The sequence below is a fragment of the Trichoderma camerunense genome (genome assembly GCF_050948025.1).
Source record: "Trichoderma camerunense strain CBS 138272 chromosome Unknown V8C40scaffold_3, whole genome shotgun sequence".
Taxonomy (NCBI): domain Eukaryota; kingdom Fungi; phylum Ascomycota; class Sordariomycetes; order Hypocreales; family Hypocreaceae; genus Trichoderma; species Trichoderma camerunense.
In genome coordinates, this window is record NW_028145367.1 from 1,623,032 (window position 1) to 1,645,617 (window position 22,586).

General features: G+C 47.2%; 7 protein-coding genes across 7 annotated transcripts; 4 read left to right on the top strand and 3 right to left on the bottom strand.

Moving 5' to 3' along the window:
* Positions 1 to 48: 48 nt before the first annotated feature.
* Positions 49 to 3,935, top strand: V8C40DRAFT_236110 (P-loop containing nucleoside triphosphate hydrolase protein). The gene is made up of 3 exons (XM_083213977.1): positions 49 to 1,569; positions 1,623 to 2,378; positions 2,557 to 3,935. The coding sequence occupies exons 1-3, from the start codon at positions 90 to 92 to the stop codon at positions 3,852 to 3,854; spliced, it is 3,534 nt and encodes a 1,177-aa protein (XP_083077188.1). The 5' UTR covers positions 49 to 89; the 3' UTR covers positions 3,855 to 3,935.
* Positions 3,936 to 4,630: 695 nt separating this feature from the next.
* V8C40DRAFT_236113 (argininosuccinate synthase) lies at positions 4,631 to 7,159 on the top strand. The gene is made up of 6 exons (XM_083213978.1): positions 4,631 to 4,890; positions 4,974 to 5,074; positions 5,134 to 5,346; positions 5,405 to 5,606; positions 5,676 to 5,682; positions 5,876 to 7,159. Exons 1-6 carry the CDS (start codon positions 4,868 to 4,870, stop codon positions 6,575 to 6,577), a joined length of 1,248 nt encoding a protein of 415 aa, XP_083077189.1. The 5' UTR covers positions 4,631 to 4,867; the 3' UTR covers positions 6,578 to 7,159.
* Positions 7,160 to 7,806: 647 nt separating this feature from the next.
* On the top strand, positions 7,807 to 8,349 carry V8C40DRAFT_262682 (cell wall mannoprotein 1 family protein; the record flags this gene model as incomplete). The annotated part of the gene is made up of 1 exon (XM_083219383.1): positions 7,807 to 8,349. One exon carries the CDS (start codon positions 7,807 to 7,809, stop codon positions 8,347 to 8,349), a length of 543 nt encoding a protein of 180 aa, XP_083077190.1.
* A 401-nt stretch (positions 8,350 to 8,750) lies between these two features.
* V8C40DRAFT_284474 (ankyrin repeat-containing domain protein) lies at positions 8,751 to 13,723 on the bottom strand (the record flags this gene model as incomplete). The annotated part of the gene is made up of 5 exons (XM_083222156.1): positions 13,108 to 13,723; positions 12,468 to 13,038; positions 11,767 to 12,394; positions 10,284 to 11,700; positions 8,751 to 10,253 (listed from the first exon to the last, which is right to left on the bottom strand). The coding sequence occupies exons 1-5, from the start codon at positions 13,696 to 13,698 to the stop codon at positions 8,751 to 8,753; spliced, it is 4,710 nt and encodes a 1,569-aa protein (XP_083077191.1). The 5' UTR covers positions 13,699 to 13,723.
* A 474-nt stretch (positions 13,724 to 14,197) lies between these two features.
* V8C40DRAFT_236120 (aquaporin-like protein) lies at positions 14,198 to 16,999 on the bottom strand. The gene has a single exon (XM_083213979.1). It carries the CDS (start codon positions 16,262 to 16,264, stop codon positions 14,471 to 14,473), a length of 1,794 nt encoding a protein of 597 aa, XP_083077192.1. The 5' UTR covers positions 16,265 to 16,999; the 3' UTR covers positions 14,198 to 14,470.
* An 871-nt stretch (positions 17,000 to 17,870) lies between these two features.
* V8C40DRAFT_262684 (uncharacterized protein) lies at positions 17,871 to 18,821 on the top strand (the record flags this gene model as incomplete). Its single annotated transcript, XM_083219384.1, has 1 exon — positions 17,871 to 18,821. One exon carries the CDS (start codon positions 17,871 to 17,873, stop codon positions 18,819 to 18,821), a length of 951 nt encoding a protein of 316 aa, XP_083077193.1.
* Positions 18,822 to 20,044: 1,223 nt separating this feature from the next.
* On the bottom strand, positions 20,045 to 22,570 carry V8C40DRAFT_146776 (phosphoprotein phosphatase CDC14). Its single transcript, XM_083211253.1, has 3 exons — positions 22,258 to 22,570; positions 21,860 to 22,168; positions 20,045 to 21,790 (listed from the first exon to the last, which is right to left on the bottom strand). The coding sequence occupies exons 1-3, from the start codon at positions 22,313 to 22,315 to the stop codon at positions 20,256 to 20,258; spliced, it is 1,902 nt and encodes a 633-aa protein (XP_083077194.1). The 5' UTR covers positions 22,316 to 22,570; the 3' UTR covers positions 20,045 to 20,255.
* Positions 22,571 to 22,586: the final 16 nt, after the last annotated feature.

A 22,586-nucleotide genomic window follows, 5' to 3' on the forward strand; every position in this document is an offset into this window, starting at 1 on the left:
GTATACCGCCTGATCTCGACAATATTGTTTAAACTCATATTTTAACCAATATAATCATATTGTGAGAACGTGTATTATCGACTGGTAAAATGCATGAGCCTGATTCTCCGAACACTGATGGCGCTCAAGACGGTCTAGATCCGCTTGACTCTACTTCAGCTGTAGGGTCGTGTCCTAGCCCTCTACTTGAGACGCCTCCATTGAGTGGTAGCGATACAGAAATGACAAGCTCGCCCATCTCAAACCCGCTCAATACCTCTCCGGACGACACCTTGCAGGAAGTTTCTGTAGGGAGTGAACAAAGCAGGGGCTCTGATTATGGGACCTGGTCCTGCGACAGTGACGACGACTCGAATGCCAGCAAATTCATTAAGATATCTCAGCCGCCAAGTATCAAACCGACTGAACCAGTGAATCCATTCCGGCAAAAAAACTCTGCAGCGGCACAGGAGTGGGATTGCAGGAAACAATATGGCGAGAATTCCAATATCCTGGATGAGTTGATGCAGTACCAAGGACTGGAAGAGGTCAAGCAACATTTCCTTAACATTAAATCGAAGGTTGCTATCTGCAAGGAGCAAGATACGAATGGGAAAATGAACATTCTCAAGTTGGAGAGGTTTAATGCCGTCTTCCAAGGAAATCCCGGGACAGGCAAAACGACAATTGCTCGGTTATATGCCAAATTCCTCTACGAGGCAGGAATTCTACAATCTCAATATATTAAAGAGACTACAGGCGTCCAGGTAGCCTCAGAAGGTGCAAAGGGTATGAAGCTCACTATTCAAGATATGACGAACGATGAAGACGGCGGCGTCATCTTCGTCGATGAGGCCTATCAGCTTATGACCCCCTATATGGATCGGGATGGCAAACAGGCGCTTGATATACTTCTCGCTGCCTTAGAAAGTAACATCGGCGTACTTTCAGCTGTTTTTGTGGGGTATAAAGATGAGATGGAGCCCTTTTTTGAGCATAACCCTGGTTTGGAAAGCCGAATCCCTTACTCCATCAAATTTACTGATTTTGATGATGGTGAACTTTGGCATATCTTCACGAACAATATACTGAAGCATTATGGGGGGGGTATGCGTGTTGAGGGAGGTTTAGACGGTGTGTACGTGCGCATCGCTATTCGCCGCTTGGCTCAGGGCCGAGGAAACCGCGGATTTGGCAACGCTCGCGCTGTCGAGAATCTGCTCGCTCGAATCAGACAGCGGCAGGCTCAAAGACTGATGCGTGAGAGAAACGGGAAGCGGGGTCAAAGCTTAGACTGTCTCTTTTTTACTAAAGAGGACCTAATTGGGCCAGACCCTTCGGCGATGGCGAGAAATTGCCCTGCATGGATTAAATTACAGGAACTTATCGGGCTTGAAGAAGTTAAGCAGTCTGCAGAGCGCTTGATCGGCATGATAGAGCTCAACTACCAAAAGGAATTGCGCGAAGAGCCTCCTCTTAAACTCCCACTGAATCAAGTCTTCGTTGGGTCACCTGGCACAGGAAAGACAACAGTCGCCAAGCTATACGGTCAAATATTAGCCGATTTAGGTTTCCTTAGTCGTGGCGATAGTAGGTTCCTGATCAGCAGTCAGTGTAGAGATTCACAACTAACTACTTCTCAGCTGTTCTCAAAACTCCGGCTGATTTCATTGGTAACTGTCTTGGTATGTCGGAGGCCAAGACAAAAGCGATTCTTGAATCTACAGTGGGCAAGGTCTTGGTGATTGACGAGGCATATATGCTCGATGCCGGTAACTCGCAAAAGAATCAAGACACCTTTAAAACAGGCATTATAGACACAATTGTGTCCATGACTCAAGGCGTCCCTGGCGAAGACCGATGCATCATCCTCATCGGCTATGAAGATAAGATTCGCGATCTATTTCAGAATGCCAACCCTGGTTTCTCACGACGCTTCCCTGTCAAACACCCTTTTCATTTCAAGGATTTTACTATTAGCCAATTGGAGGAGATCTTACGACTTAAAATTCTGGAGGATGGCCTCATCTGCACTGATGATGCTATCGCTGCGGCTCGAGAGCTGCTCAAGCAAGCCCTAATGCGACCTAATTTCACTAATGCTGGTGAGGTTAATGGCATTCTAACCGCAGCAAAAATGAACTATGAAAGTCGCATATCGCGTCTGCCTCTTAAAGAGAAGCTTCATGCTACTGCGTTGGAGGCCATTGACTTTGATCCAGAGTTTATTCAACGGGAGATATTTGAGCTGAACCATGACCAATCGCTCAAGGGACTAGTCAATAGTCACATTATCGATCAGCTGGCTGGCTATCAACGCAGCTATATCATGGCAAAGAAGCATAAATTAGACCCGAGATCCTTCGTCTTAACGAATTTTATATTTAAAGGCCCACCAGGTAAGTGCGCCCAATGTTTTGTTTTATATGCTTTGTTTTACAGCAAATTTTCTGTTTTACCCATACATTCATGCTCCTACTATGCACATATATTTCCCGTATATACGTGTGTGTGAAGCGTGGATGTTAATAAATAAGAAAAGAGAGAGCTCATCACTAATACTTGAATGGTTCTCAGGTACTGGGAAAAAGACAGCAGCCTGTCATTTGGGCAAAATGTTCTACAACATGGGCTTCGTCTCAACGAAAGAAGTCGTTGAGTGCTCAGCAACCGATTTGATCGGCCAGTATGTAGGTCAGACTGCACCAAAGACACGAAAGAAACTCCTAGACGCCCTTGGCCGCGTGCTAGTCATTAGTGAGAGTGGCCGGCTGATGAGCGGCTCATTTGCGGCGGAAGCGGTCGAAGAGCTTTTGCAATTTCTGGCGAATGCTTCTAACTCCGGGAAAATGGTGGTCATTCTCACTGGGTTGACAACCGATATGAACAAGCTCCTAGAGCAATACCCTACGCTCTCCGGCCTCTTCCCAGAGCAACTAGTTTTCGAAACTATGTCTCCTGATAATTGCATTGATTTATTTTTACGAGAGCTAGAAGGCTCAGGCATTAGTGCCAAAGTTGACTCTCTCAAACAATCAAGCTCTGAGGACTATTGCAAAGTTCGACATCTATTTCGTTCCTTGGGTGCTATTTCAGGATGGAGCAATGCCCGCGACGTTAAGAATCTAGCCAGGCAAGTCATGAGACGAGCCATCAGTGCTCCTCATCCCGGTGGTTTACCGCACGAACTCTCGATCACGTGTGTTCACGTTACAGAGTGCATGGAACAGATGAAAGCCCAAAGAAATGGCCTCGTGCGGGCATCATCAAATTCAAGTCGCCTCTCAAATGGTCGAACCAATGAGGTTGAGCAACAAGCTATGGCGCCACCACAAGCCAGGCAAGATTTCTACAGCAATATGCGTCAAACCATGGACAAAAGGTTTAGCCTTGACACAAGCGCACTACATCAGCCCTCGGTGAGTTACAAGACTTCAGCTCAGTTGAACTCTTCTACTGCGCAGAAAGCAGCCGGTTCCACAATCGACGGAGAACAAAATTACCAATCATTCCCAAGTAAGGATACTGCCACCGCTACGCGCGAAGAAGGCGTCTCAGATGAAGACTGGCAAAATCTCTGCAAGATGAAAAAGGAACAAACATTAAAAAGTCAATTACAGACGATAAGCATACAGACACTAGAGCGGCAATTAAAGTCTTTTGAAGAAAAGGGAGATGGAATAAACATTGAAAGGTTCCGAGAACGGCTTACAGAGGCCCAAAAGAAGAAATTAGAGGAGGAAAAGATCCAAAAGGCTCTTCAAGAAATGGGGCGGTGCGAGTATGGATTCGCCTGGGTTAGAGAAGGAGAAGGGTACCGGTGCGAAGGGGGCTCACATTATGTATCAGATGCACAACTTGCAGAGAGGTTGTAGTCTCTTTAAGAGCTATGAAGATGTCACAACCCAATCCAACCTCTTGTGCAAAACATTAGGTACGGTAGAAAACGGTAGCAGTGTCCCGGTTTGACTAGATTTAAACGGTAGTAAATTACTATGTATCTTAGCGTGGGGTTAGTGAAGGTAGCTATCAAAAATGGAATCATGCGACTCGAGATTTGGAGTCTTGGGCTGCAAAAAAAAGGAAGACATCGCACTCAAGAGAAGCGCTTGACGGGACCCCGAATTTTCCACTGCGTCTGGTCGTATGCTTGTTAGCGTAACAGGTGAGATGATGACAATAACCAGTGGGAATAAGTAAATATGGAGTAAGAATAAAAAAGATAGAGTAGTTGGGTTGAAACGCAATATGTGTTGCTCAAGAGGATGGTGTATAACCCCATGCAAGACTGACTATGCCTTCACATGAATACAAAAAGCCCACTATAACAATTACTGTAATTTTCTTTATAATACCACATATCTATCCAAATGTATTCACTTGCATAAAATTAAAACCAGTAAAAGTAATCTCCTATTACTTACTCTACCAAATTTATATACAAATACCACCACTAACCTTTACACCTAATCACCAACAATATAGTAGCAGTTGTTATCGCAAGCTTTGGATGACTAAGGGTCCCATACGGTTGTACGGTCCCGCACACCTTGATGGGTCGCCTAAAACTAGTAGTTTGTTGGGCATGGAAGCTTAAATAACTCGGGCTGAAACGAAGAACAAAGGTGACTGTTATCTATCATGGGTCCGAGATCGGGTGCATCACGTGATAACTCACAAAGTTTCGAGTCACCCACAATGAAAATATTGCACCCAAGACCCATGCTTGTGACGACACATTGAGTCTGGTACAGTCATCCTAACGCGAGACATTTCTTCTTGGCCGAACATATATATTTCGAGCCAAGGTACGAATTGCACCTGCTCTCACTGTTGCTACCAATTCATCAACTTTCACCTTCCTTTTCCAATCCAACCGCTAGCCACCATGTCCAAGGGTCGTGTTTGTCTGTACGTCTTTCTCATTCAAGATGACTGATCAACCCCTCCAACCCCTCCAAATTGACTTCGATCAGTAACTAATGGAATCACAGCGCCTATTCTGGTGGACTTGACACCTCTACCATCCTTGTCTGGCTGATCCAGGAAGGATATGAGGTGATTGCCTTTTTGGCCGACGTTGGCCAGGTCGAAGGTATGTCAATGGCATGGGCACCTTCGCGGGGTTGCGTCTGACAAGACCGATTACTGTAGACTTTGCTGCCGTGGAGAAGAAGGCTCTTCAGCTCGGCGCCAAGGCCTTCGTTTGCGAAAACCTCCAGCGTGAGCTCGTGGACGAAGTCGTCAAGCGAGCTATTCAGTGCAATGCCGTCTTTGAGTCTCGGTACCTTTTGGGCACAGCACTTGCTCGCCCTGTGATCGCCCGCAGCCAAGTTCGAGTCGCAGAGAAGCATGGTTGCCAATACTGTAAGAATCCTACCAATGTAGATACCAATGTTGATGCCGAGTGAAGCTGACGTATCAGTGTCGCATGGCTGCACCGGAAAAGGAAACGACCAGATTCGATTTGAGCTGGCTTTCCATGCGCTCAACCCTAACATTGAGGTTATTGCCCCATGGCGACTTCCCGCTTTCATCGAGCGTTTCAAGGGTCGCAACGACCTGCTCAAGTTCGCCGCTGAGAACGGAATCCCCGTTAGCTCTACACCTAAGGCCCCCTGGTCAATGTCAGTATTTCTTTTCTCAACAACCCCCTTACCCATTGCATCGGGATTGCTTTGCTAATATTCCAATAGGGATGAGGTTCGTACACCGTGATTTGTCCATTTTCACTAAGTCTGGAGTTTTGCAAAGTCACCTGAATCTTGGGGAACGGGCCACTCACTGAACTTTCATCTTTTGAAGCTTCTATGTCGTGGTTTGGCCTTGCCTCAACTCAGAACCCCCTTCATATTCCACATTGTTTGGCCTGAAGCACACTGACATCAAAGTACAGAACCTTGTTCACATCTCCTACGAAGCTGGAATTCTGGAAGACCCTGAGACGACTCCCCCGAAGGAGCTTTGGCTTCGTACTATCGACCCCAGGGATGCGGCTAATGAGCCCGTCGAATTCAGCATTCACTTCGATAAGGGTGTCATCTCCAAGGTTGTCATCGGCGACAAGGAGATTACCGACTCCGTTGAATCCTTCAAAGCCCTCAACAAGATTGGAAGCGAGGCTGGTGTCGGACGCATTGACATCGTTGAGAACCGTTTTATTGGCCTAAAGTCGCGAGGTTGCTACGAAACGCCAGGCCTCACGCTGGCTCTTGCCGCCCATTTGGACCTAGAGGGTCTCGTCATGGACTCCCGAGTGCGAGAAATCCGGGACCAATTCGTCAGTCTCAACTGGTCACGCCAGCTTTATAACGGCATGTACTTCAGCCCTGAACGCGAGTTCATTGACAACTCTATTGAGTTCTCTCAGCGTAACGTCTCTGGAGTTGTGCGACTGGCCGCCTACAAGGGCAACGTGACTATCTTGGGCCGTTCCAGCGACTCATCCAACTTGTACTCCCAGGAGGATGCTTCTATGGACTCTCTCGAGGGCTTTTCCCCAATGGATACCTCTGGATTCATTGCCATCCAGGCTATGCGCCTTAAGAAGTATGGCGAGCAGAAGCGAAAGGACGGCGCACCTCTTAGCCAGTCTTAATTTGCAAAAATGGTATTGGAGGGGCTGGGTAGCTGCTTTCATGGAATAGTGGGAAAACGCCCCTCTGGGCAAACGAAGAACAAAAATGTGAAATCAGTCAATTGTAAGCCTCGGTTTACAGTCACTTCCAAATCGAAAAGTGATGTGGAAAGCGAACAAGCTCTCACTCGTACAGATGGGCCGTATTTGGCTACATCACTACTTCGTATACGGGTAATTAATGACAGAAGAGCTGTCGAAGTGAAGTATGTTGATATCATCTATCTAATGATCTAGGTGTTATTCATGGACTAAGAGGTGGGTAGGACAATAACCAATAATCCTGACAGCCACGCACTAATAAAGACTATTGTGTGCGAGCAGAGTATGTGTGACTTGTCCAAATACTATCTTGGAGAATGAGATACTATTGGATGTTTCATTCCTCTTACAGGGATACTGTAGCGATCTTACGAGAGATTGTCCAAGAGCAGATTATCAACCTATGAAGCCTAGCATGAGACTAAGATAACTACACTCGTGACATAACTTAGATAACCTATCAATAATACAGCAAGCAGACTAGAATTAATTTACGACTCCACAAGTCACGTAGTACTGCATCTCCCATAACCAACTTGACAGCTCCGCCAATACAATCTATAACCTAGAGATTTGTCCCTTCAGAATAGAGATCTTGCACAGACAGATAGGACTCGATTTGTGACGAGTTGCACAAAGGATGCTAGCGCATCCCTTTAGCAGTGTAGAGCAGTTACCAATATTCGGCCACGCCAAAGGTTTGTGTCCCTTGTCTGAGTAACGAAACACCAGGGTTTGCCAGTCGGCGACTCTACAATAATGACAAATATCTTTTCCCTCGTGTGTAGTGTACTCCACAATGTTGATGTTCAAGCCGAGCACTTAATCTCTTCGTCCTGAGACACGCGTTATTTGTGACTGACACTCGGAATCGTGGTGGTGACACTCGGGATTGCGATGGTGACACTCGATATCGCGATGGTGATACTCGGGATCGCGAGCGTGGTACACGTAGTTGTAATTTCGGGACTAATACACACGTAATATCCAGTCATGGTAGGGAAAATGAATATAAAACCTCTGAGATTCTCTTTTCTTCTTTCTCTCTCTCAATCAATCAACCTCACAGCCGATTCTCCTTGCATACTTCCATCATCCCTCTAGTCGCGCTTGACTTCTCCCTTATTCTATCAACAAAAATTCGCAAAATGGTCGCCATTACGAAATTCCTTTGGCTGGCTCTGACTGCCACTTCTGCCACTGCTGCAGCCATCGTTCAGCGCGATGCCGTTACCGTTGAGAACGATATTACGCAAAAGATCGGTCCAAGCTGGACTACCCTTGACAACGACATCAAGAGTTTCCCGAATAGCGGCTTAACAGGAGCAATTGCCATCCAAGCAGATTTCACCAATGTGATTGCTGCTTTGGATAAGACAACTTCTGATATCAAATCCGCCGGCTCATTCGGCGTTGTCCATGGCACAACCATCCTTGCCAGCATTCAGCTGCTCGTGCCTACCTATTTGACCTTACTGGTGAGGCTAGGGACCCAAACGTCGACTTGGAGCGCCATAACAGACGGGAGAGCTTCAATTCTAAAGCAGCTCCAACTCGCAGACGCCGCCACGTCCAAGTTTATTGATGCTGTCATCGCAGCTGAGCCTCTTCTTTTGAAGCCCGGCGGTATAGCGATCAAGGCCCAGCTGACAGGTGCCTTGGCCACCGCAATAGCCATCTACAGCGCGTGATCAACATCTTCCGCAGTAGTTTGCGCTGAATTGACATATTGAGGGGCTTTCATGTATGATCAAATCTTGTTGTAGTTCATGAGGAAGTCGAGAACGAATGTCTTTGGATTAGATGAGGACTGTGGAAGGCATGTGGTACGGCGGGAAGTGAGTTGGAGTATGCCAAGCTGATAAAGGCCTGAATAAAATGGGTAACACAAGTTGTTCAGATATAGTCCCCAAGGAATTATGTTATATTGACAACGTTGCACTATATCATATCAATTGCATATTTGACGCCGTCACTCGATGATATAGCAAACTGATCGTCTTTTCTTCTCAGCCCATTAAATAACGATATGTTTAACAGTTGAAATCTACTCGAACATTGACTACTTACTTTGAACAGTCTGGATATTGCCCTAGCTAATCTGAGCAGCTCCTTTCTCTTTCGTTTGCACCTCCCAAAACTTCCTATACCTCTCAACAGCACCTCGACCATCCTTTTCTAATACACTCTGAAGCCATTCCTCATCAGGCTGCTTTTGTAATTGACAGTCAGGTATTGCACCAGCTTTCAGTAGAATCTCAACAAGATCCCAGCACCCACGGACAACAGCCGCATTCAACGCACTTTGGTAGTTCCCGCCGCGTACGTTAATATTGGCTCCTTTATCCAGCAATAGCTTTACCAATAGATTCCGACCATGGTAGGCAGCTGCCTGCAAAGCCGTGCCGAAGAAACCGCCTTGTGCATTTACATCAATATCAGGACAATGTTCGAGAAGCCATTTTGCTGTCTCCGGGATTCTAAAGATGTCCTCTTCCTCGACGGTATAACTTCGTGAGGTTTGCTCTCCACATGCGATTTGCAATGCAGAACCCAAACTTCCACTTGTGACATTGGGGTCAATTCCACGCTCAAGTAAAAAGTTGACGTTATTGGGCGATATTAGCACGTACTGACCCGGGGGATTTCCGAACAGGTCCCATCGATCCATCGCGGCATGCAAGGCAGTCCCATGCTCTTGAGAAACATGATTCACATCAATTCCATGTTCAAGCAGAAGCTGAAGCCTGAAAACGCCACCGGAACGAGCGGCTGCGTACCAAGCAGCGCAATCTTGAAGCTGAACGTCTGCACCGTGTTCAAGCAACAACTGGATTAACGTAAAGTTCCAACGACAGGCGGCTTTGAGTGCTGTTCCATATTTCTCGTGTTGCGCATTTACATCAGCACCACGCTCAAGTAGCCATCGGGTCACGCGCACCGCAGCTCGGCCATCATAGAGTTTACGTCTATCCCAATCACGCTGTGGTTGACACACGCTTATAAGGGCTGTTCCATAATGATCCGACTGTGCATTTACATCAGCACCATGATCCAACAGAAGTCGCACACCACTGGTGTCATCCTCAAGACCTCTGCAGGCGGCTATCAGTGCCGTTTCGCCGTCTTGGGCGCATGCATTGACATCTGCACCATGTGCAAGGAGCAAATTGAGGATTTCTTCATAAGGTGATTCAAACGCGGCGGTCCGTAGCGCGGCTCCATAGTGTTGATTTATATTGGCACCCTCATCTATGAGCAGTTTGAGGATCAAGAGTTTGGTCTGTACCTCCTCATCACTTGATTCCTTATAGAGGTGCCGAGCTGCCGCAGCTTGCAAAGGCGTACCGTATTGACCACCTTCTGCGTTCACATCAGCTCCACAGGCCAGTAAAAAGCGCACAACTTCTATTGTCCCTTCGTAGCAAGCAGCCTGCAATGCAGTTTTCCAATCGCTGCTACCTGCTTGATCGATTTCGGCGCCGTTGTCCAGGAGTAACTTGATCACCTGCGTTGCCTGAGGATGTTCCGACGATGCTGCCGCATGGAGTGCTGATCCGTAATGTCCCCCTTGAGCGTTCACACTGGCATCATGCTCAATAAGAAGCCGTACAGCGTTCATTACTCCTTCGATATCATATGAATCGGATGGAGAGAAACAGCACGCAGCTTGTAGTGCTGTTCCATATTGCCCCCCTTGAATGTTGGGGTCTGCATCACGGTCTAATAACTTCTGAATGCGTTCAAGCATGAGCTCCGACTCTTTGTACCCCAAGCAAACAGCTGCTTGGAGCGGCGTACCATACTCTCCACCCGAGGCATTGACATTGGCACCTCTCTCTAGCAGGAGGTCGAAGAGCACAGAGTCACTGGCCTTTGCCGCGAGGCAGAGCGCTGTCCCCCAAGGTTCGATTTGCTTATCGATGTCTGCGCCGCCGTCAAGGAGAATCTTCAAACTTCGAGCGTCCTTACATAAAAAATAACTAAGTGAACTCTGGGAACGGCTGCCGTCGGCCCCGTAGCCTATGAGGAACTTTAAAACATCAAAGTTTTGGTCCTTGCCCTTCGCTGCGGCTTCCAGAGCTGATTCCCAGCCATCGCAACGAGTATTAATATTGGCGCCCGCTTCGAGAAAAAGCCGTACTATGTCTAAATGCCCTTCACGGGCTGCGATATGGAGACCAAAGTCCAAATCCTCTTGCGTTAAATACTTGTTCGCCCCACACTCTTGAGAGATCAAGAGCTCAGTCAACTGGTGGAAACCACGCAGAGCAGTGTAACAGTGTGGTTTTAAAGATTCATGTAGTATGGGTGAATACGCCAAAGTACTTGCTTGCCGATAGAGTTGAAGCCGTAGACTTGGACTGCGAACAGCAAAGGCGAGTGCCGCATCTTCTATTAGGTCGGTTGGCCATGATGTACGTGGGACCTCTTCCAGATGAAGTGCCCAGTAATGAGTGACATATTGAACCAAGGGAAAGCGATCCATGCTTTCAAAATATGTTTCCCGCTTTATTTTAGTTATAGTTGTGACGTACTTAAGGTAGGCGAGGCATGATTTTGCAATATATAAATGAGCCTCGACTTCTGTGAATGAGAAAGCAGACGTAGGGTTTCCTGCTATTCGGCGAGAAGTCAAATACTCTTTTATAGAAAAATGAGCCAAACGGACTTCGAAACAAGGCTCTTTATAGGAAGAGGTAGAGACCCAGCGATATTGCGGTAGGGAAATGACAAGGCCAGAGAAATATTTTAATATATCGGTAGAAGAAAAGAGACGTTCCGTCTCATCAAAGACGACATCATTGTCTGGGTGAATTATGAAGATATCAGAGACTTCTATATCAGCCAGGGTCACCTTCGAAAATGCAAGCCATTTCAGCGAATTTATAACCTGGCTTTGGAACCTAGGATCAATATTCTGGAGTATTCGGTCATATGTTGCATCAAGTCCAGCAGGAAGGTCTTGGAGAGTTTTGCGAATTTCTGCTATAGACGACAGCATCTGAAGTGCCTCTAGCTGAAATCGAACATATTGGAACCTAAATAGAAGATGACACATTAATATAGGTGACTTGAATCTCGTTTTTAGAGTTCTAACAACTTACATGCAGTCTGCTTTTTTAATGAGTGACTGTCTTGCCTCTTCCTTTACTTCCTCCGGCCATGTATTAAACTTTTCAGCTGCCAGAGTCAAATTTATATACTGCCGAATATCATTATCAATAGCTTGCTGATAGTTCAAAAAATCGATCTCGATTTCCGCTGGAGAAGATAAAAGAGGACGTATTCTTAGATCGATGTCTGGCTCCCTGCGACTTGTTAAAAATGTATGAAAGTTATCAGATGCAGCTGCTAAAACACGGCGCAAGCTGTTCAAGAGCTGTTCTCTCTGCCCTCCAAGTAACGGGCACTCATCTAAACCATCAATGATAATGTATACAGCGGAGCATCCCGACGCAGAGGATAATAGCGCTGTCTCAAGTGTTTGCGTGTCCGGGCGCTGGCCCTTAGTTTTGTAGTCGTTAAGGCGTTTAATAGCATGTAATTGTGATACACCAGGCCTGTCAGAACAGATTTGCCCAATGAGTGACGCAAGCATTCCGTTAACTTGCTGCCTCTTAATGTCACTGAAGCTGAAATAAAAATATGCTAGCGCAGTTGAAGGCTTTAAAGTATGTCGATCTTTTAAGTAGTTGATGACTGACGACGTTAAAACTGATTTCCCGGAGCCAGCTATAGGCAGTCAGTCCAATGCCTCAGTAGGCTGGCAGTAAGCCTCGCACATTGACGAAGGCTCGAGACTTACCCTTGCCATGAAGCCATATCAGCGACTTGGCATTTGTCTCCCAGGCCTTAAATTCCTCACTACCTTTGAGTAGCCATTCATTAGTGCCGGTCTCATACCTGGCGCGTGCATCATTGTATGTTGAAGATGGATCAATATCGCTAAGCCACTTCAAAAACTCTTCGTGTTCTTTTTTAGCAACAGCACTCTCGTTTGCCAACTGTTCCTCGGCATGCCGAATGTCACGCCAAATCCGCTCAATTGCGGCGAAACTCTGATCCTTTTCACGGACGTCGCATATGAGTTGATCCCAGTCATTCCACTTGACAGCATCTAAGCCGAGGCGAAATTTACTTGAATAGTAGCAACAACTTTTTGCCTCGAATTTTAATATTTGCCTGTAAAGCCTCTCCAAGGCAGCTTTATACTCGCGGTAGGAATGCTGGAACTTTCCATGATGGCGCACTCGAGATTCGTGACTGCGCGCCTCTATATAAAGTTCTTCCCTCATTCTACTTTGCGTAATAAGAGAGGAAATATATTCCAGTCCTTTAGCTAAAGAGGCGCTTTCGGTCGATGCATTCATAAATAACTAATTGAGCAAATGAGCATGATAATCTTCTCACATCGTGCTATAACGTTATAAAATATCTCAACTTACTGGAAGTAAAAAGCTGATTCCTGTCCAGGCTATCGAGGCAAATGGATCAGCACCGACGGCCTGGCTGATGTAGTTGTTTGCAGAATTGATGACGTTTAAGATGAGCTGTGAGGTGTTTTCCATTTGGATCTCATGGTCGCCTAATTTGAACTTTGTCTTATCGTTTACTTCCTCCATACGTCGTTGTAGGATCGTCCACATCTGCTCCCTGATATTTGCCTTGAAGCTTAGGGTTTGTGCCACACCAGCGGCAACAACTTCTTTGAGGGTTGATTCATATTCGGCAATCAATGCGCTGTTTTCCTCTCGCAGCCTTTCGTATGCCACATTCCACAGCTCTTGGATTGGAATATCGTCTAGCGTAGATGGTGCATATTCAACTTTAGAGACCTTTGACCTTTCATTTGTTTCGTTTCGGCCGGTTTGATCGTCTATTGGGTCATTGGTATTGCGCGATACCATAGCGTTCGTCGCGTCTTGACGCCCTTGGCCTTGGCGTGCATCGTCAGAATTGACTGCGACGGTTTCGTTCACAGATGAAGAAGATGAGTGCTTCTGTCTTTGTTTCTGGAGCCAGCTCTTTAACCCCATTATCGTATCCGAAAAGAAGAATTTCTTTGACCGCGTGGGGAAAGCGTGTACACACAAAGGGGGCTGTTGGAAGCCTTGGCTGCCTGATGGTGTTCAATTTCTGGTGCTTGCTCAGCCTCGGGAAAGACTTTATCGCAACCCCAGCTGCAATCGTCATTGGACAGCATTTGAGGTTACATAAAATTCGCTATACCAATGGGATAACGAAGATACCAGCTGCTCAAGAAAATGGGTAGCCTTATTGGACAGCCCAGGAGTTATAATACATATACCTATGTGAAGCTAGGACATTGACAGCAAACTCAAATAAGATGCGAATGACTGCAAAGTCCAGAACGGGAATTGTCGCATCCCAAGCTCAGCGGTTAATGAAGCACAATACGGCGCATAGAATTTTAAATAGTAGGAACCCAATAGTATTCTATCCAACTACAAAGATGATGGCATATCAGATGATCTTACTCATAACTGGTTGATTGCAAGAGCTGGCTAGCTCGACCAGATCTCTGACGTTATATCCCATAGGAGACAAATCATAAACATTACATAACCATAAACCATATAGCTACTGCTATTTGATAGTAAACGAGCTTGTAATCAGCTCTCTAAATAGTATTTGTCCAAATTCAAGGCTAAAATTTATCGTAATAATTATGCAGGCTGGTTGCTAAGTATCAACCTTCTCGATCTATTCATAAGAAGAGTCGACACTTTTATAATCTTTCTTTCATCATCCAAATACACTAGATCGTAATAATTCCATATGCTGCTTCTAGACAATTCTCTCTTCTTCTTGCTTAGGCGTCAGATGCAGCCGACGACGCCATTTCATGCCACTCTTATGAAAAGCACGCTGTGTCCGCTCTAATGGATAATTGATTGGTGATTCGCCTCCAGTAAAAATAAAAAAATCGTAAAGGAATGCCCCCATAAACGAGCCCAGTAACGTACCCGCCCAGGGACCGTAAAACCAGTAAGGGTTGGTGAATAACTCAGAAGTATAACCCAAGGTCAAAAGCGCCAAGCGAGGACCAAAATCGCGACTCGGATTGAGAGCAGCGCCTGTTTGGTTAGCGAAGCTCATGCTGAGGCATGTAATGATGAGGCCGATGATAAGAGAGTTCATGCCGGCGCCAGGAGGCGCATTTTGATCGTCACCAAGAGCTAATACAACGATGGTCAGACACATCGTGCCTATGAATTCGTTAAATAGAGCTGTAGGTGCATTAATGTATGAGCTGCGCTGGCTTGTGACAAAGCAGTTTATAATATCATCGTCTACACCGGTGAGGAGATAGTGTTTGATAGACACGTAGTACACTCCGTATGCGGCAAAACACGCACAAAAGGCTCCAAGAAACTGAGCCAAAAAGTACTCAGGCATCTTGCGCTTAGGAAACCCACGAAAGAACCAGAGCATTATAGTGATTGTAGGGTTAAGATGGGCACCAGAAACGCCACCAGAGATGTATATCCCTATCATGGTCGCAAATCCCCAAGCCCAGTCAGTCGTGTTGGGGTTTCCGGCTTTAGCCACAGTGACAGAAAGATCGGCGCAAAATCCAACAGTGAGTTGAACGAAAACAGCTAGGGACTCGGCCAAAGCTTCACGATGGTGAGTGCGGATGACAGACCAGATGGTGTGGTTGTTGTGAATCTCTTCCTCTACCAAGTCCTGGACCAAGGGATGGAGGTCCTCTGGATATGCATCTTGGTCAAGCCGCAGTGTCTCAAGAGAACGATTGCCTTCGATTAGCTCGTCTGGGCCTGGATCAAACTCTCCTTCGCCTTGCCCTGACCGTTGGGACTCGTGGCTATCTTTGTGTCTCTCTGAAGTATGTTCAGATAGGCCTTCTTGCACAGTATACAAAGGGCTCTGAATTGACGGGCGCGTGATCGTAGCTCGTCTTTGGCTTGACCTCGTTTTTACAAGCTGTGGGAGTCCATCTGATGCTGCCTCGGCATCTGCGGCCAGGATCGTTTTTATAAAGTTATTTTCTCGCTGTTGCCGGGCATCGGTGACTTGCGCTCCCATCTTACGCAAATCCGCCGATTTCTCAATGCGGCCCTTTTCAATCTCATTCGGATCGACATCCAGCCCTAGATTCTGCGAGTTTTCAGCCGGCAACTCGGCGTTGACGCAGTTCTCGAGCAGCTCATTCTTTGTTGGTACCATCCCCGGACGAACAACACGCGGCAGAGGCTTGGCCAAACTCCATATTGGCTTGGCATTATTTGGCTGCTCATATGATGGGTTGAGATCGCTATAGCCTGGGTGAACAAAAGGTTCATGTGCGGTGCGCAATTGAGGGTTATCGGTAGGACCAGCAAGATTGAAGTGAGTTCCTTGGCCAGCTGTTGTTATAGGTGCCACGCTGCGAAAGGTAGACCTCCTCGAGGCTCTACTCCGTCGACGGAGGCTTGAACGGTCTTGATCCTCGCGACCCTCGTTAAGGCCTCGCCTCGAGGAAGTCATAGACTCGTTTGTGACCTGCCCGGTTGGTGAAGTGATGTTACCGGCATCATCATTTGAGGCATTGCGGGCTGAATTAGACGAGCCCTCCATATTTTTGGTTGGATTGAAACGCGAAAATCGAAATCAGAGGTGAGCAATGTAGTCGGTTTGCCGAGGCTTGGCTCTATCAGTCAATATTTTTGCTTTTGGTCATAGAAAAAAAAACTTTGCGAGGCAATACTGGAGCAAGAAAAGACAGTTTAGCTAGGCTATCTGCGCCTCAGACTGTAGTATATATGACCTCCTACCACGGCAAGCTATAGGATAAGGAAAGAGGGTGAAGACGAGTATAAGGTTATCGAAGCAAAACAATGAGCTACAAATCGTTCCATTTCTCCGCGAATAAACGAATCCATGAGGTCATACGGACTTTCATCTCCTAATAAGGACATTACGCAGCCCGTTGTCAACGGTTAGATCGGAAGAGATTTGAGCTTTTTTAATCTATATCGAATCCACAATGCGCAATTGCGGCACAGTATTTCTTGGAATCGGCGCCGATCGGCGGCTCCATCCACCTGAGTAAAAAGACCGAAATACGGGGCGGCGGGGGCTTCAAAGGTTCGAATTGAACCCAATCATGCTCTCCATGGTTACCAGGTGCCCCAGTGAGAGCTTTTTATTTTTGACAGGCCGAGTCGCCACATCCGTGGGGAGATACGAGCGTTGCAGGGGCGAAAGTTATCGAGAGTCATCAAGGTGTGACGGGCCGGGAATTGAGGTTATAATATCGCCGAGGAGAAAAATGGAGCGACACGTGAAAATCACCTGTAAACGCTAGATTTGAGTAGGATAATAGACAATTGGACTAATAAAGACGTCAGCCTACTGATTCGTGTTAGACTCCGTCGACTATAACCAGGTACACAGCCACACGGTTCTAAGATTTACTAGTCTACCACTGACAGCTACTCGTACGAGTACATACTCAACCATTCGACACTAGAGAAAGGGAGTGGCAATTCAGCACACTAAGTTGCGATTCATTATCTCGAATCCCAATTGTAAAGCTAGTGGAAATCATCAGATGCTAGAGGCATATAGCCGTAGTAGCAGATACTGGAAGGATATTGCTCTAGTAGCGGATCCTGGAGAAATATAACTATAGTAGGAGATACTAGAAGAATATTGCTATAGTAGCAGATACCAGAAGAACACTGCTATAGTAGCAGATACCAGAAGAACACTACTATGAGAGCAGATACCAGAAGAACACTACTATAAGAGCAGCTGTCGAAGTGAACTACTAGCTGTGCCATCTTTGCTGGGAACTATGTCAGAAGCTCTGGTAGTGCCATTTTGTTTGGGAAAAGCAAAACAACTCTGGGAAACTATGGCGTAAACTATGAGGCAAGCTTTTTACGTGGCCTGGTATAAGCTTTGTTAGATGAAGCCGATGGCGTGGCGTCGCATGAAAATTGTGAATATAAAGAGGTGCATCGCACCCTAATCTAGAACAATCACTCGAGTTTGCATTGAAGTTAATATCTCTGTTGGACACGTCGTGGTTCTTTCTCCCTTCATTCATAAAAAACGCATGTTCATCCGTTTGCTTCTATATATAAGATATACTAAATTCTCTCTCCAGTTCGCCTCCTTTTTTCTTCCCTACCAGAAAAGTCTTCAGACACCACTTTGCCGTCTTCAAGACACCATCATGGAAGACCGCAATGCTCGTTTTAAAGAGATTTCTTATTCGTTATCTCGTCGCTACCTTAGTAGTGAGGATTACAGGAAAGCCGTCAATGAGATCTTCACGGATCCAGAAGAGCGGCGAGCATACTTGCGACGTGGTCTCGATGACCTGCCGCATCTCTCCAATCCTTCTGGCATTTTGACTCCCGCTCGATTTATTGAGATTGCAGATTCAATCAACTTTCTCAACCCGGTTGAATACAAAGAGTTACTGCCCGGACTTACTTGGGCCTTTCGTCCCTGGATACCCCTCGGCTATGAGAATACGACTCTCTACCGTCTACTTCCATCCATCCACAACTTGGCACCGCAGAAAAGCAAGTGTCCTTTGACAGATCGCGAAATCCTCGACACTGCGTTTCTTGGCGTGAACTTTACCATACAGCCCAGCCAGCCATCTTTGCCGCTGAACCGCCGCGCCCTCAATCTATCAGAAGAGTCTACCAAATCAGCAGACTCAGACGACATCGAGGCCCCAGGATTTGTTTTCCACGAGCTCGGCACGTTGCAGTGTTTAGAATGCGAGACCGCTGAGGAGATGCCGACGACGTTGGAGCAAGGCGACGATGTCGAGGGAGACTGGGAACCAACTGGCTTTTCTGTTGTAGCTCGGCTTAGCAGTACAGGCCACATCGACGGTGTTTATGTCATGTACAACATGAATCCCCGCAAAGAAGGATTTCTCAGTCGAGAACAGGTCACAGATGGATCATGGGGTATCCCGCCAAGCTCACCCGGAGAGCAATTCTCATACGCCCGAATTGGCAACGCTATGCGAGATTTCGGATTCAAGGTCAAGCTGGCATGGAATGAACAGATTCATCACCCAGTCGAGTTGGTGTGGGCAGTGAAGTCGTCGATGGGGGGTGCGATGCGTATAACGGTGGATGATAACTACAGGAGACACATGTAATTAATTCGACTTAGCAAAGTGCGATCAGGATGCATAAATTTCGTCGAGAGGATGACGATCTTAGCAATGTAGACACTCAATAAAAAGGGTCTGGAAAATCTCACTTAATTCCACGCAGCCCTACGCACGGCATCTCGCGTGACCCCAAAGCCCAGTTGAGTTTACTCGGGCTGTTCATTGTAGGAAGTCTACCCGTTGGATTTACCCTTCGTAAACCAACTGGAAGGTTGTCCTTCCAGTTGGTTTATTGGAGCCCCGCTGAAAGTCATACCAACGGGTACGTTGATGTCAATCTACTCAGTACTCGGGAGAGCAAGCTAACCGTTGAGAACAGCATCTGCTAAAACTTCGCCGATCTGCTTCTCCCAACCTGATGTTAATTACTTTTCGTACCTAGCTTGAGTAACTCTTCATAGCACATACGATCTACTTTGTATTACACATAGACATAGCTTCTTGGCATCAGCAAGTATCCCAATCCCTACACACCTTGGCGCTGGGTTACCAAGTTATATGTAGTCTACATGACAGTCACTCTGTGAAATAACCACGGACAATGATCAAGACTCGTCACAATACGCAATAAGCAAAAGAAACGAGTTTTAAACTTGACTTGCAAAGTATTAAAAAGAGTTATTGAAATATCATGCATCAAAATTGATATATAGCACACCATCTCCTCCACCACAACCTCCACCATCTCAAAAAACAAGTTGAACTAGCAACCGAACATCATACCGTGCAATACCCAAATGCCTACCCCTATGCCCAATAGACCAGTCGCAGCAAAGAGTAAGTAAAAAGAATACGCACAAGGGAGAGCAAAGAAGAGAAGAGAAGAAACAGAGAAGAAGCGAAGAAAAGAAAAAAGACACACAAAAAAGACCAATGAAGAGCAGTAGCCAGTACAATGCCGAAGTAGAGTGAAAAAAAGAAGAAAACACCAATGTACCCAAATCCCCTTTCCATTTCCGTCCGTTGCGCCATCGCCGCCATAAATCCCCCCCTCCATCTCTCTCTTCTTCTTCTTCTTCTTCTTGAGATTTGCCGGCTTTTTTCCCCGCTCTCACCTCATCATATCGTTCTCTCTCACTTTCTCGCTTGAAGCGTGTCCAAAAGATGGTATTTCCTTGGCGTAATGAGGGTCATAAAGAGAGTTCATGTAGTCTCAAAATCGCAGGGAAACATTCAGCGTTATAGTAGTAAGTCGTAGTGGTTAGCTGTGGTGATGGTGGTGAATAGTGGTATAAAAAAAGTCATGCTGCCTCTCCCGTCGCGCCTTGGAAGACTAAAACGCCCGTGTATATGCATACGCATTAATCGCTCGTAATAGAATAAAACGTGAAGTCATGATCGTTAAGATGTAAAGTTTACAAGGTGTTCAGCCATTTCCTTATGAATGGCTGTCCCAGCCCGTCGTCTGGTCACGCTTGCCTACGACGTGCCCGAGACTCTGCGGCCAGTCGATGATACCGACGCGCCCACACCAGCACTACCAACACGGCCACTCGTCTTGCGAACACCAGCAGATTCCTTGGATCTCAAGGGTGAATCCGCAGCTTGCCGCCGATTCCGGACCTTGGCGAGTGTGCCAGGCTGGCTGGGGACCCTCTCGGCAGATTTGGGTTTTACGGAACCAATATTCTCGGCGTCGAATGAGGCGTCATTGTCTATGACATATGGGCTCGCGTCCTGGCTCGCCGGCTGAGTTTTCCCGCTCCGATTGGATGATTGGGCCGCCTTGCGCTGCTTTCGCATCCGCAAGTGCTGCTCCTCGTCCGAGTCTGGGGCCTGTGAACGGCGCTGTGGCGATGGTGGTGCTGTTGTTTCCTCCTGTCTGTGTTGCTGCTGTTCGAAGAGTTGTTCCTCTGCTGCTGCATGGAAAGCATCCGATCTCTGATGATGATTGCGCCGATCGCGCGCTGCCTTTCGCGGCTGTCCAGGCGTTGGCGCCGGTAAATAATCTTCATGAACTCCGACATTGCCGCGATCTTGGTCCACCTCACTAAGGGGAGTGCGGCCGGATGGGCTCCGGTTGGAGGGGGTCACTGTCTGGCCGTTACGCGCAGACTTGACGGCTCGCATAGGCGTCTGGGGTGCCGGATGACCAGCGGCGGCGGCGGCGGCAGCAAGCTCTCTCCTGAGCTTTCGCTCGATACGCTCCTCGATCCACCACTCTCGGAATGTTCCCTGGTTGAGGTGCAGCCAGTGCTGTTGAGGTCCAACAACCATACCAGGTCTCATGAATCGCATGAAAGAGATGACCTCGTTTGCAGTGAAGCCATGGCGGTAGATCAGGTAGGCGCCAATGAGGCAGCCGGTTCGGCCAAGGCCAGCCTTGCAGTGAACAGCCACGCCTCTCTTCTTGACAGTGATGGTCTCATGAGCCATGCGAATGAACTTGCGAACCATGGAAAGAGGAGGGCAGGTTCCATCATCGAAGATCATGTCGACATGCTGGATTCCCAGGGCCTCAAAGTAGGATGGGGAGTAGAGGGGAGAGTTTAATCGGACGACCAAGCCAATATTGCGCTCAGTAAAGTGTGAGAGCACATTCTTGAAGGGCTGGGGAAGAAGCGGGTGATCCTCGACTGCGGCCACGTCCCTGGGAAGCAGAGGATACAGATCGGAGTCCTCGGTAATCTTGGCCACTGGTGTGTGTTGAGGGGAGGCAAAGGCAAGAAAGTTGGGCGTAACCCAGTTGAAGTCGCCATGCTCGACTCGCTCATACATCTCATACTGGTCCAAGTCAAAGTTGTCCAAGTCGCAGCACTTTTCTTCCTTGGCCTTCCAGACACCATATACCACATCCTGGACGCTGATGCCGTAGTCGGCCTGGCTGTAGCCAGCATCTCGGAAGGGCATCAACGGAGGGTCAATCTGAGCAATCGGTGCCAGGGCCAAGTGAGGCGGCCAGTTCTGAATCAGAACCATGTAGCAAGCCAACATGCAAGCGGCATTCGCGCGACCTAGAAACAGCCAACAATGTTAGTAAATCAACTCTTTCAATTCCATTCTTAAAAGCGGTCAAAACTCACTCCTCGGATCGGCAGCACTGTAAAAGACAATGGGTCGGTCTCGGTTCTCCTTGGCGCCCAGGATATCGTGGAACTTGATGGCAAAGCGGTAGAGGTGACCAATATGCAGAGGACCAAAGTCGTGGTGGAAGGCGTTGTACAGAAGAGTGTCGTCAACTGTGAAGTAGCAGGGAGGGTTTCGGTTGGTTACCAGAGGTGCCGGAGCAGCTCCGTCTGCATATCGCGATGCTCGCTTTCTTGGGGATTCGGTGCCGGGGAGCGGAGTATCGGGAGTCGGAGGGTGCACATAGGCGCCCAGATAGAGTCGGTCTGTAGATTGCGAAATTGTCAGCGCGAAGCTCAAAACTCTATAGAGAAGCTGTATTGCTCAATGACGCGGGTAGAGAAAGCTGACGTACCTGGAATGTATTCAACGACATGGCCCAGATTCTGGGAGTGTCTCGTAGAAGGAGCCATTCTTCCAGGCTCGCTATGCTTCCAATCCGCAACAGCGAATTACTCGTCCACGTCCGTAGTAATAACAGAATCTAAATGTAAAATATGATGCCAAAAAGCTGTTTGGAATTGCGCAAACGCGAATGCGCAAAAAAAAGAAAAGAAAAATGGCGAAAGCTAAGCTGCGGTGAAGCTCCCCAAAAAAGGGTCGTGTGATGCAAGTGATGTAAACAAGAAAGCGGCAACAACGCAAAAAGAATAAAGGGGGCTGGGCGGGATTTAGCGAGACAAG